This window comes from Crinia signifera, chromosome 1 (genome assembly GCF_055691185.1).
Source record: "Crinia signifera chromosome 1, ASM5569118v1, whole genome shotgun sequence".
Classification (NCBI taxonomy): domain Eukaryota; kingdom Metazoa; phylum Chordata; class Amphibia; order Anura; family Myobatrachidae; genus Crinia; species Crinia signifera.
The window spans coordinates 456,856,940-456,871,404 of NC_139217.1; the positions used below are offsets into that span (position 1 = coordinate 456,856,940).

Here is a 14,465-nt window from a genome sequence, read left to right on the forward strand (position 1 = left end):
TCTTGCCTATAGATCCATGCGGTCTAAATCCGCCTCTGTTTCCTGCTCATTTTATTCATTTCATTCGAACCAGCAAAACTCAAAAAAGAAAATCCAACAAGAGGCAGGTTTTATTATGAAAATACCTGCAATCATTTACTTTTAGTTTGCTCTCCTGTAATTTAAATAAAATAAAAACCAGAACATTTTAGCTGTAATTGCAGAGATTTGGTCATAACAACGATTTACAAACGTTATTAGCCCAGCTTAGAACATGTATTTGCTGTGTTCAGGATCCCCCTGAGGACGTGTCCTCATCCTGCGCTGCATCACTGATTCGGACAGTAGTTTTGCAGATGAATGCATAACATTGAGTGGGGGCTATTTACTAACGTCTTGTAATAGTGCTAATGGGCACTTACTTGGAGTAACGGATCGGCAATTACAGCAGCTTCCTGTCCGTTGTGCACTGTATGTCCGGTGTAGGGGAAACTAATGGGTGGCTATGGGGATGTAGTAAATGATTGTACATCTGTAGTGAGAATACCGTAAAGCGGATGCTTCGGACACCGAGCGCATGGGACTGTTTGCAGTTTGTGATTCCTGTGCTGCTGGTTATAGGTTAGTGGGTTTTATAGGAAATAAATGAAGAGGTGTCACTTGCACCAAAATGGGTCTCTGGAGGAGTGTTCCTAGGGATGGCTATCAAACATCGATGATTCATAATTTTTTGCTGATGTTGAATGATTTTGCCATTGATGGGAGAGAACCAGATGATTCGATGGCGAAGCATAACTGATTAGCTTTTTCCTTGTTGCAAGGTGTTGGGAGGCGGGGAGAGCTTCACTACATGGCACCCACGAAGCTCCGCAACCAGGTTCTTATTGGCCCAGGAGCCAATCAGTCAAAGAATAGGGATGGCCATCGGTTAGTGAAATGGGATACATACGAATGACAGGCGATGGGGATGCTAGTGGTCAGAATACAGATGCCAAATCCCTATGGACGGACTTCCTGCCCTGCCAACCCAACCCTCCCTACCCTCAGCAGTACGGTAAGCCCTCTTTTCCCGTAACCCAAACTTACCGTCCCCACTGGTGCCTAAACCTAACCCTCATACCTTACTGCCTAAACCAAACCCCCCCCACTCCTTCAACCAAACCCTAACCCAACCTTTCCACAACCCTACATCCCTCCACCCTAACCATATAACCCTCCTATTGCCTAAACCCACCCCATCCACCGCCAGGATGCTTAATGCCAATGGGGTGGTCACCCACTGACTCTTTGGCAACCATCAATGGTCGTTTTCCGTATCACCATCGATGACAACTACAGCGATGTCCATCCCTAGGGGCAGGGGACTTGGTATTAAAATATCTCCTTATCCAAAAATCTTTAGTCCCAAGCATTCCTTTAAATAAATCCCATTTTAACATATGCGTATAGTTTTATAGTTCAGGTATTTGTCATTTCTCTAGAACTTGAGATCACTTGACGTCTCTCTGTCTTTTGAGATGTTCAAGTGCTTATTTGTATTGTCGTGTAATTACCGATCACTGGCAGCCTACCGTCACCCAGGATGACTCCACAACTATTATGACTTGAGCAATAACTGATGAAACATAACTGAACAATGTTCTTGCTTTGTTCTATCTGTGAACGGTAAATTCACACTTTTGCGATCCTCTGGGATTCCGCACAGAACGGCTCAGGATGCCGGAACATCATTAGTTCTGAATATTGAGAAGTTAGGAAAACACTTTTTGTAGCTTCTCGCTATGTGCAGCGTATATGTAGAAGAGGTCCGTGAAGATCGGAGCGTAGAAATGAAAGGAAGCAAATAAGATCTGTTTAGACTTTGAAATATGATTTGAAATAAATAAAAATAAGGCAGGCTTTTATATCCGTTTCGAGGGCTGTTGGCCTAATGTCATCTAAATGGAGAGGCGGAGAGGAAGCCATATATTTTGTCAGCGCAAATATAAGTTTAATCCTCTGCAAATGTCATTTCTTTCATGGTTAACTTATTCATTCCCCCGGAAATCAATTTGTAATATCAATATTAAGCAGGCTGAGTAATCATCAACTCTGATAACGACTCATCACAAAGTGAAGGAGACTGGAAGGTGTATGTGACATGATGAAAGGTTATCTATACTCCTTTGTAGAAGAAGAATTAGGACATTTAAAATAAATTTTGACATATTATTAAGATTCTCAGTTTAAAAGGAATTTTTATTGCAAATCATAATAATAATGTAAATAATAGTTTGTGTGTGTGTTTCATGCTTACCCTGCGGGGAGCAAAGACGTCCAATTATTCATAAATGATAATAATTTGTGGGGAGCTGGGAGTGGGAGGGGCACCATTGTGGCTCCGCCTCCTACTTTTTGACATCCAATTATTTATAAATGATAATAAATTATTTGTGGGGAGCTGGGAGTGGGAGGGGCACCATTTAAAGCCCCGTTTTGCAGGATCATCGAGTGGAGCTGGGTTACGATGAGGCAAATTAATGCAAATCACGCCGTCAAACTAACACTGATCACTTGTTGCAATCAGATTTGTCTACAATGCAGGAGCTGACCTATTATCAGGACATAAGCTTCAATGCACCTTAATATTGTTCTTTAAGGGATGATGATGTCATTGGTGATTTACATCGATGGCAAGAAATCATCGAAGGGAATCCATGGAGGTGCAGATAGAGGGGCGGCTACTACTCAGGCCTAGGCTTATTTGATAGGCCCGGCAGGGTCGCGGGGCTGTCCCATCCCATCCAAATATACAAATCTTGCTCTGGGAAGATGGTCATTGCTCCTCCTCCACAACATCTTCCCAGTGACATCTTTGGGAAAATGGCATTGCACAAATGGTCTCTAGTGCATCTTCTTCAATGTCTAGAGCCGGCTGAGGAAGATGGACCCACTTCCTGGAGCAAGCAATGTAAAAGTATGCTCAACACACCCCTCTCCGGATCTGCGGCTATATTTTTGGTTATATATAATTTTTTTGTAGGGAGCATAGCCTTGCCTCCAATGATTAAACCACTTCCCATATAGTATCTGGGCCCCGCACCACTCTGAACGGCCCTGACGTTCACAGATGGGCCGATCAGGGAAGAGGGGGGTGGAAGCAAACTTCTTCATTAATGGGAAAAGCATCTATTGTCAATGGCCATCCCTGGGTTTATTAGTACTAAAAAACGTTATTTAAAAGTCTCCAGAAAGTGTACAAAGCTTTATTAAATAGTTTTATAAAGCATTTACAAATGGAATTAAAATCATTAAAATCAATTAAAACCCCTAAAGCTCACATGACCTTTATCTAGGCACTTTGCATGTGGCTTATTACTGTCCCTATAGATTACAGTAGGGAGTGCGGTGCACTATGCCATACAGTATATAACCTTCAGTGCGCACAGATCTGTATTTCATTGGCCAGCAAGATGAGTGCCCATTGAATTTGTAAAAATAGTTGTGAAAATTGGCAAGCAAAACATTTTTATTCATCATAATGACCTGTAATATTTACCTTATATAGGAAATATAATCTTTTTTTACACTACATTTTTTATTTGAATTTTTGAACAAATGTGAGCGACGCTGGTTTTTTCTAGTTGGTATTTTGCACATCTCTTACAGAGATGTTGGCACTGGAAGGGTTGATATAAAAACCAGTGCCCGCTGTAGTCCCTGTGGGGGAATTCTGTGCTAGAAGCAACATTCATTCTGTTTGTACGGCTGTATATATATATATGTAAATAAGGATGATATTAGTTAAAGCCAGAGAGGCAGTTTTTGAAACAAAGACATTGCCTACAGCCCAAACGTGAATTTTCCAAAAATATCCTGTATTGTTACAATGTGCTGATCCTGCAAGTGGATGAGATTACACCGAGAACATTTTGTTAATGAAACAACGGGGGACATTGTTATTGCATTGTTGCATCGCAGGGAGGGTTATGCTGAAGCCACCGATGAGGTCATTTATCATAACCTCCTGACTACAGGCCTAGGGCAGTGCAGATGCTAAGTGCCTCTTACCGTAATCAAACCTGAGTATGCCGTTATTAGACAATACTTACTAATTAGTGTCCAATTTGGAGCTGCAAACCCATGATATATATATATATATATATATATATATATATATATATATATATATATATATACATATATATACAGTGGTCGAAGTGGAAATTTTGAAGTGGGGGTATGGAAAAGTAAAGAGTGAATATAGTGCGCACCTTCGGACACCCCCCTGTCCATCAACGCCCCCTGCCAGACTGCCCCGTTGTACAGGGGTATTACAAAAGCACAATATGTGCTGCTGAGTGATCAGAGAGCATCCTGAGGGGGAAAAAAAACTTTTTTTTTTTATCTTCAGATTAAAGTGGGGGTATGCCATACCCCCGTATACCGCCCCACTTCGACCACTGTATATATATATATATATATATATATATATATATATATATATATATCCCCCTAACTATCTCTAGGAAGACACCAGGGACCTATTTATTAAGTTCAGTTTTTTGTGCCATTTTATTAAATGCTATTCACAGATTAATGGGCCCATTCATTGGCGAGTTTTAGCTATTTAAAACTCCTTTTTTTCTGATAAATGGTGCTCCAGCCAATCAGCTCACACCTGTCATTTTTCAAACATATGACAGTTGAATTGGTTGGCTGGAGCACCATTTATCATTTGCCCCCCCCCCCACCAAGCACACACACCACAGCTGTTGTTGAACTACGCATCCCAGCATGCCCTGCAACAGTTTAAGCATGGCCAAATAGCAAAACTGTGGCAGGGCATGCTGGGATGTGTTTAGTTTAGCATCAACTGGAAGGCCGAAGGTTCCCCTAACCCTTTATAGAAGGCATACCTCCCAACTGTCCCACTTTCCGTGGGAACATCCCATTTTTGGGGGACGTTCTCACGTCCTACCCGGGGCGAGCAGCGTCCCGCTGGAGGCGAGTTTAGTTGGGAGTATCTATTCATGGCCTTACAGCGGCGTGGCCATGTGGGAGCATCACAAGCATAGACAACGCCCCTTCCTGCTAGGCCAGGCCCACAAATTTTCCAGTCGCGCCTTCGCCCCGCACCACCGTCCATCCACCTCCCTCCTCAAAGTTGTGAGGTATGTAGAGGGTGGTAAATAAATAAGAAGCAGATTCTGATTGGTTGCAACGGGCAACATTCCACCTTCTGTAGAACTTTCATCTTAGTTAATGTACCCCTTATTCATAACCAACTTGCCAGCTCTTCAGAAGGACGCTACCCATCAGCCTATTAGGAACCAATTACATTACTTTGTGCTCAAATGACATCACCACACAGAGAAACCTGATAGGCTGCAGTCTCACGGGCCCAGCCCCAGAGGAGCGTGCCATGTAAAAGTCACCCTGAACAGCAGACTGTCAGCCTCCTCCCGCTTCTGACTGATATCTGTGTAACTAGTGACCTCAGAGCTGTGTTGTTTTTGCAATAATTGGCAGCCAAGTGATTTCCTCTAGAATTGGATGTTATCTATTGGCAGCCTACAGATACTGGAAGGAACGACAAGACAATCTCATTACGTATTTATTCCCGCTCCCACCTCCCGCTGCTTACTATCATGCTCCTAGTAATTAGATGGGATGACAAACAAGTGTTCTTGGCACCGAAGCTGCAACACAAGTTAAATGAATTCCCTTACTCGCAGGCTCTTTAGCATGATGACATTTTACTTTTGCCAGGGAAAGAGAGTGAACATAACTTCTAGATTGTATTAAATAATAGCATAGTCTCCGTAGCTTCATCTCAGGTGACGTGTCTCCCAAAAAAACCATAAAATTGGTCCAATTGAAATATATTGTTCTGCCGTTTAGCGTTCCAATCCTTCCGCGCTTTACATGGTAATTATATTTCACGCTGCGCTTCCAGGTTTGAATACATAAGCTGCGGAATTGGGTATGATAGAATAAAACGTGATTAAAAGCCATTCTCTGCGTATTAATAAACAGGGTATTAGCATCATTAGCTTGAGGGGTGCCAGCTAAAATGCTAAACGGCCCTATTTGCATATGCTAAGTTTAATTTCAAATATCTTAATAAGTTTAATGAACTCTGTTTTCAGGGCTACAATCATAACCTTCTGTGATATTTATGTTGTTATAAATAATATACAACTAGAATAATTGTCAGTTGTAAATTGCATATAGGAATCCACGCACTAAAACACCAAAAGGTTATTGATAAACTCCGCAGAAAACCTATACATATACAGTATATACAGCACATTAATCATTTGCAACTGATGTTTAATTAGCTTTGATAAATGTCAGCCAATGAGATTTTCATTGGGGGCAGGACCTAGTACTTTATTTATAGCAATCTGATAATATGGAATCTGTATTTATTGTAAGGTTACATCAGTGTGTAATTCAGTAGGTATATGCGGCCTGAAGCTTATATTGCATGTGATGGGGGTTGTGGGGCAAGGTAATACAATATTTCTGGATTAAACAATGGGAGTTTGGGAAGCAGGAATTCCTGACCCAGCAATGTTCTTACCAGCAAAATCATATTTCCTATAACTGTCCTGTGTGCCAGTGATCAGGAGGTTCTCCCCTATTTCTGGTTCTATAAGTTAGGGGTATTTCTATTAAAACATAATAAACTTGTTTTTTTTTTTAAATCTGAGACACGGTCATGCCTGAAAGGTAAGCTGAGTCATGCTTCCAGCTTACTATTGTAGTGCACAGCCACGCCCATGAGGATATGGTCATGCCATCAGCTTCCCATAGTAATACACAGTCCTGCCCATGAGGATCCAGTCATGTCCCCATCTTACAATAGTGACAGCACATGAGGATCCTGTCAGGACCCCAGCTTACCATAGTGTTTCACAACTATGCCTATGAGGATCTAGTCATGTCCCCATCTTACAATAGTGACATCCCATGAGGATCCTGTCAAGCCCTTAGCTTACCATAGTGTTACACAGCCATGCCTATGAGGGTCTGGCCATGCCCCTATCTTACAATAGTGATTTACAGCCACGCCCATGAGGATCCTGTCATGTCCCCAGCTTACCATAGCCATACTCGCCACTATAATTTATCAATAAACCATGTTGGGAAGTTTTCTCTTCTACTCAAAAATGCTGACATTTTCTTACATTACTTTATACAACAGTTTTTATGTAAAATAGGAATTGGGTTTAATAACTAATGTACTTATGATATTCCCAGAATATGTATGGTGTAAATGAGTGACACTTTTCTGTTTACTATTATTTAGGGTCCAGCCTGCCTAAGCCACAAATAAAGACAGCGTCATTGGGGCTAGCAGGAAAAGCCAGATCTCCGCTTCTCCCAGTGTCTGTACCCACAGCCCCCGAGGTGTCAGAAGATGGACACAAGCACACGGATGACCCAGCCAGCGTAAGTTTCCATGGCCTGTCCAGCCAATCACCTGAAATTTGTTATGCTGGATCATTATCAGTCTTATCATTTCCCACAAAATGGCTTTCTCCACTGTTTATAGCCTACGGGTACACTTTTATTGTTGAGAGTAGAGTTTGTTGGTTCCTATGGGGAGGCTTCATTTTATAACCAAGATGGCGCACAAACCTAGTACAGCTCATTCACAGCCCCATATCTGCAGCTGCCCAGCGTGCATGGATGTTAACATGGCCGTGAATCAGAATAGGCGTCTGTCAGTTCTAATTAACCTTTGTATAACAGCGTAACACTTTTTTAATTGAATAAAAACATGAATTACTACAACCACGTGTCTGCTAATTGAAAAAGGACACTGGCTTTAATATAGTTTTTTTTTACTCTACATCTAGTAACTGTGATTTGCTTTAACAGGTCTATGAGCAGGATGACTTGAGTGAGCAAATGGCGAGCTTGGAAGGATTGATGAAGCAACTGAACGCTATCACTGGTTCCGCCTTCTAACTGTGTCTGACAACGGAAAATTAACTCTTTACGCTGCCGGCGGGGGGCCTGGAAAGTGTTGCAGAGCAATGCGCTTACGCTCCCTCTGAATGGCAGCCGAGGGGTTAATGGGACTCCCAGGAAAAACTGCAGCATACCAGTGTTTTAAAATCGCGCCCATGAAAAACATCCACGTAGACGACCCACCGAACTTACAAATAAACCTTTCTGCGGATTTGGCACAAGAATCCACAATGGCATCGGGGAATGGCTCATTGCTTCAGGACTGTCCTTAACCTTTCTTCTACTCTCCGAAACCACTACAGGAAGACTCAGTCGCTGAATGATTGATAAACCCTCTCGGAAGCTGAAGTTACCATTATTCCACACACACACACACAATTGTATGTTACCGGGCATGGTAAATGTTTAATGTTCTAGATCATACGTGTTCTCATTCTACATTCATTAATACCAACCAGGTGCAAATCTTGAGACAAGTTTTATTTTTTTACTGCAACTGTAAAGATTGTTTTTATTTTCAAATCCATGGAAAGATACCACGCAGTGTCGGGAAAGTATATCGAAACGCCCTTAACGCATTGCATCCTAGCTGAGAAAACATCGGCCTCCCAAACTTCAACCACCAGATGGTAGATTGAAAAACCATCCACGCTTAAATATGTACACATATTATATCACCCCGCCATGTTTGCCAGCCTGCAGGTGAAGCAGAGTTTGTTGCATCGAACAGTGCCCTTCAAAAACAAATTACAATCCATTCAACGATCTCGAGATTTTCACTGATCTACGGCGCTTCCCTTCTTTCTCCTGCACCCTCCACTGCAATAAACTCTGCTGCATCTGCACTTTGAGCATGTCATTCGCTGTATAGACACTGAATACTTTTTTATGGTTTATACAAGCACGTGGGTTGCAAATAATCATCTAACATGAGTCACAAAAGCATGAGGGAAAAAAATCAAGCAGCACAAACTCTACCACTGTACAGTTTATTTTGTTTTGTCACCGGTGTCGCAAAAAGGTTGTCGAGAGCTGTGTGACCTCAAATGTTCCAGTAGTTATGATTTATATCTGGTAGCAGAGACTTGATATAGAGCGCAGCTGAGCCGGTACAGGACACTGTCTGTTATCTTCTCTATAAAATTGATACTATATATCATACAGTGCATGGTGGGGCACAGTCATTTTGTGTGGCGTTTGTTTACTGTCTGACGTTCGCATCCAGCGATGTAATTTTTGTCAAAAGTCAGATAAAATCCGCTCTGCCAGTTTAATTGGAAAAGTTGGGGTTTCGGCTCACAGCTACGGCTGGTCACATACAGTAGAAGTGAAAAGGTGAATTTTTTTTTATTATTTTCCGTTAAATACCAACAACGTGGATAGGGGAATCACTATTTTGATTATTTTATAATGGAGAATTTAACAATGTTTCTATTTTCTTACTGCATGATGTCTTGTTTTTTTGTCCTTGTAAACCTACCCTTGGGGCGGAATGGTAGATCGCCGAGCCGTATGGTAACATCTGGGCTGGTTCTAGAGCTTCAGATTCTAGAACCCCAGCGACGACAACGGGCATGTGTTGTCCGCGGGCATGCTTTGACCGGCGATGATCAGGATAGGCCTCCGCTCTGGTCCTTTGAGAGTAGATTGGGTGCCTTAGGTGGGTGTATGGCGCAGTGGGGGCCTCAGAAGAGGAAGGGGTCACCTCACCTCCAGGTCTTCTAACGGCTGTAGATCCACCATTGTTCCGTCACTGTCACTGGAGATGTATCAAAGTTTGGAGGGATAAAGTGCATAGAGATAACGTACCATCCAATTACACACTAACTGTCATTTTGCAGGCTGTGTTTGAAGATGACACTTAAGAATGAATTGGTTGGTATCTCTCTCCAAGCTTTGATACATATCCCGTTTGTTTTAATATGTCTACACTACACACGTCACAAACTAAGTATTCAATATGTGGACTGGAAGGACATTGATTAGAATTCAACTGATTCTTTTACTAAGTGCCAGTGACATCACTGGATTCTAACAAATATGATTCTGGTCTACAAAATGGCCGCCTCCAAGGTACTGGCATGAGAGTTCTGAGCTGATATCTAGAAAGTACGCCCATATGATCTAAATTCTTTTTTTTTAAATAGCATGGACTGTTTATCATAGTCTAGAGAGGAAATATAAGGATTATTTTCTCATTTCCATACATGTGGATGTCTTCTAGTATTATGCAATATACTACTCACATTTTAAAACAATGTGGGCATCCCATTACATAATTAATTAACCACGGGGTAGAAAATGGGCTTTTTTAGTCCATTAATACTATCGGGTTATACAATTATAGCCATTTTTTCGTTGTGCGGTAAATGACCCGTTATCGGGCAACACCGCATGGGATCCGAGATAAGTTCTTGGAACCATTATTGGCCAGAGAAAGTGTGTCTCCGGGGCCTGCTTATCAAGAATAACATTTCTTGTGCCTCACGCAAAGGCTGAGTTCCCAATAAGTGCCAGATTACAGGGCTAATTGGATAGCTATAGGGGGCTCATTCAAGTAAGCTAATGTAATAGAATACCACCCAATGTGTTAAACACAGGCCCCTGCTCACAGTGCACACCCTACCACCTGGCTGCTTTGTCCAGCGATGAAAAGCAGCGGAAATCACTTGGAAAAATGCTGTGGTGGACATATTTCTAGTGGTTTGCGCATGTGCGTCACCGGGGAAGTGCCATGGCCACAATATCCCCAAGACCCATGCATGTGCATTAGACTCTGTCATGGAGTCTCCTGCACTGCCAGCTTTCACAGGGTCCCTCTCTCTTCTGCAAAGGGGATAAGGGGATACAACAAACTTATTTAATAAAGAAATTTATGGTGTTGGTAGATACCTTGAAGTCAACTTGACTGTTCCTGTAAGGCTTTCCGTTACACACTCACTGGGAGATGTATCAAACCTTGGAGACAGCTACTGTAAAGTTGAGAAGATACTATTGGCAATTTCACCACTTTATCACTCTCTAGGCTTTGGGAATATCTCCCCCTTGGTGCTTCTGAAGGATATAATTGGGAACATTAAAAAATGTACCCCCCATTCAAACTTCTTCTCCTTTCCTGAATTGTTGAGAGCCTTCCACACCAACTGGGAACCACTTACAGTACCATGCACTATCACGATCCTGGTGAAATCAAGCTCTACAAAGAAGGGTCCGGCTTGGGTGGAGATCCTAACAAGCGGTTCTGGACCCTATAATTGTTGATAGTCTAGGGGACAGGGATTCAAATGTTGTCCAAATGCATTGTGATGTGCAGTCCAGCCAAAAATTTGACCATCAGTTGTGCAATTGGGGCGTTGATTTCATTAGTGACCCTAAAAGTGCACTGGAGATTGCTTCAATTGTGGGCTTTCTCCCAAGAAACCAATCAGGAGCAATGGGGTTTGGAGCTGCCTATTTCAATAGAAATAATATTGGTATTCATACATCGGTTGGCCATAGTAATCCATAGACAATGCTGTTTATTAGCATGCCATTCCGATCGGTTGGATGGAAGATCTGTGCATGGTCCCCACTTTTCTCAAAGTAAACACTGCTTAGTATCAACCTGATACTTAAACAATGGTAACAAAGAAGGCATGACTCGTGGACACGTTTCGAAATACATATGTGCAGCCAATCAGGGGCCATTTCTCTACCACAGTCTTGAAAAGGAAAGCAAACTTCTAATTGGCCCCTTTAGGTTACTCTCCAGGTTTGCACAAAGCCGCACGGTATGAAATAAGCCTATTTGCCTTCTGGAAATGTTATTTTGTCGTTCTCACACCTTTTTCATTGTACTTTTTGTGGACAAATGATTGTTGTAGCCTATCCGAAGATGTCACGGTTCATCCCACTTAGTCATTCTCCTCCGTTTGTCATATCGTGAGGATGTACAGGCTCCGACCATTACTAAACTAGTGTGGGTTATATATCACAGTATGCTGCACCCATTTCAATGCCAGGGGCCCAAGGTGGTAGGAATAAAACAATTAAAAACATTTTTATAATTGTAAAATAAACCTGTCGGTTCCAAACTGTGAATTGGCAGCGTTGTGGGGAAGGGAGGGGGTGTGCTTTTTTATAAGTATTATTTAATTTATTATTTAGACTGTTTATTTTAGGATAAATTATGGTCAATTTTGTATCGAATAGGAAATAACTGACGGTGGGGGGAGATGTATCAAAGCCCACAGAGAGATGAAACGGAGAGCGTTATAGTACTAACCAATCAGCTACGAATTGCCATGTTACAGGCTGTGTTTGAAAAATGACACGTAGTAGCGGATTGGTTGGTACGTTATCTCGTTCCACTTTATCCCTCGCCAAGCTTTGATAAATCTTCCCCTGGGTTTTAAGACTGATGTACATTTTTTTTTACTTGTACACTGTAAAATACTATTTAACCTGTTCATGTTTGCTGAGCTTTGTTGGACTTCACTGTCTTTTTATATATATTTTATTTGGTGTGTATTATATCGTAGTATTGTAGCTCCTCGTAGGTGTGGCCATGGTCAAATTCACTAAAGGTTATCCAAATATTTACAATTTTAAAATGTAATGTAAGCAGAAACGTATGCAGTTCTGCTTAGTAAATAATTATCGAACAATGTATTCTATGCATTGAAAATTTTGTCATTTAGGGGGAGATATCAAAACATTTTGAGAGGTATAGTGGAGATAGCGTAGTAGCCAATCAGCTTGTAACTGCCATGTTACAGGCTGTGTTTGAAAAATGACTGCTATGAGATGATTGGTTTGTACTGTATCTAAATCCACATACTGGTCTGCATTTTTTCTTTTTTATGTTATCCCTTATTAAACAGGAGCCATAGATGTTGAAACAGTGTCGCAAGGGAGTGGCTTGCCCCTCCCCCCAACATTTTTTTTTAATAAGCACCAGTTAGTGTACTGGCTCACGGAGCACAGTGTGACTGCCGTCTAGATTTACCATGGGCATTGTCAGGACATAGATAATCCCCTTTCTGGCTGTTCCACCTCCTCCCTCTCCACGGCCAATACCTGCCCACCTCCAGGCCCTCCCCCGCGCTACACCCAGCTTCAACCGCTATGGTGTGTGGCTAGTTGCTGTGAAATTTCCCTTCTTCTAGGATCTCTCACCTCCCATTTCATAGGTTCCTACGCTCTTTCTCCTCAACTCGCTCTTTTTTTTTTTTTCTATTTTTTCTAAACTATTAAGCTCCACTTTGGGATGTTTTTGTTTAAGTTTAGTTTACAGGTTGTCGTAGCAATATCGTAACCTTTTTCATTTCATGGCCATACATTTTGATTTGTGTTACACGGCCAATCAAAACCAGTTGGTCTCAGGAATTCACCACACTTTAAATGCAGTCATTTGTATAATCTTTAGTGAATTGATCCCTGTCACAGTATTTTTTAGTATTGTGTATGCCAAACGTTTTGAGTAAAATATTCTCCCAATGTCATAAGTGCATCCATGCTTTTATGCTTTGCTTGATGTCTTGTTAAATTGGCAGGAAAAAGAATCATCCGGAAATTTATTTTTTCCAAAAACATCTTTGTGAATTGATGAATTCGTCCAACACACAACTCAATGTTCAAACTTAAGCGAGAATACTGTACTTGTCTTAATCCCATTGCCTGTCCTCTAAAATGTGTCTGTCTTCTTTTCTTGATGGGATTGGGTGTACATCAGCTTATAAACAGCCAAGTCAGATATTTCTGATATGAAAAAGCCTCCAAGCGGAAAGACGAACCAGTAGAATTTCTTGAATTGTTAACCAAATTAGATTAGTGATTTCAATATTAAATGTAAATTCTGTTTTCGGAAGGGAAACTTAATTCTAGTTTAAAATTGACTGTTTCTACACACAATCTTGTATACTACTTCAAGGAGAAAAGTTTTTTTTTTTTTACGCACTGTAGAACAGTCCCATATTAATTTTTTTATAGAAATGTTACCCATTGTTGCATTCTTTTGTTTATTGAATAAAGTTTTGATAGAAAACACTTTGTTTGCCTGCGAGTTGTTCTTCTAGCCCTTAAGCCAGAGCTCACCAAACCGGTCTTTGAGATCTTGACATTTTCCAGACAACCCGGCTGGTGCACAGGTGCAGTCATTACTGCCCATATAGTTATACGATGTGGGCACCTTTCCCCCGATTCCTTAGAATCGGGTGAAAGCTCCCAAATTGAATGTACCTAACTTCCCACTCCAATCCTATGCACGGTCCACTGCGCATTGGAACGGAGATGGAGATTGCAATGACTGCTCGTAGAATTTGACGGATTTTGCAACCCTTGCTGAATTCGGTAATGCCAATAATGCCCACATTACCAGCATTGTAAAGCATGGGGCAGGGCTACCATGGTGCGAATTAGTGTGAATTGCTTAATTGCCCAGCCCCCCTTTTTCAGTCTTAGCGGCGATATGGTGGTGCGGGAGTAAGGGAGGACGGGGTGAGGGTGGATGTTCAGTATTACTTAGAGGGTGTGAAAAAATA

At 41.6% G+C, this 14,465-nt stretch overlaps 1 protein-coding gene across 1 annotated transcript in view; it reads left to right on the plus strand.

The window, feature by feature from the left end:
• Positions 1-13,972, plus strand: part of DCC (DCC netrin 1 receptor) — a 611,994-nt gene extending 598,022 nt beyond the window's left edge. Inside the window, exons 27-28 of the mRNA XM_083151819.1 lie at positions 7,277-7,419; positions 7,852-13,972. Of these exons, the coding sequence (XP_083007945.1) occupies positions 7,277-7,419; positions 7,852-7,941 (233 nt within the window). The 3' untranslated portion in view covers positions 7,942-13,972. The remainder of the gene's footprint in view (positions 1-7,276; positions 7,420-7,851) is intronic.
• The last annotated feature ends 493 nt before the right edge of the window (positions 13,973-14,465 follow it).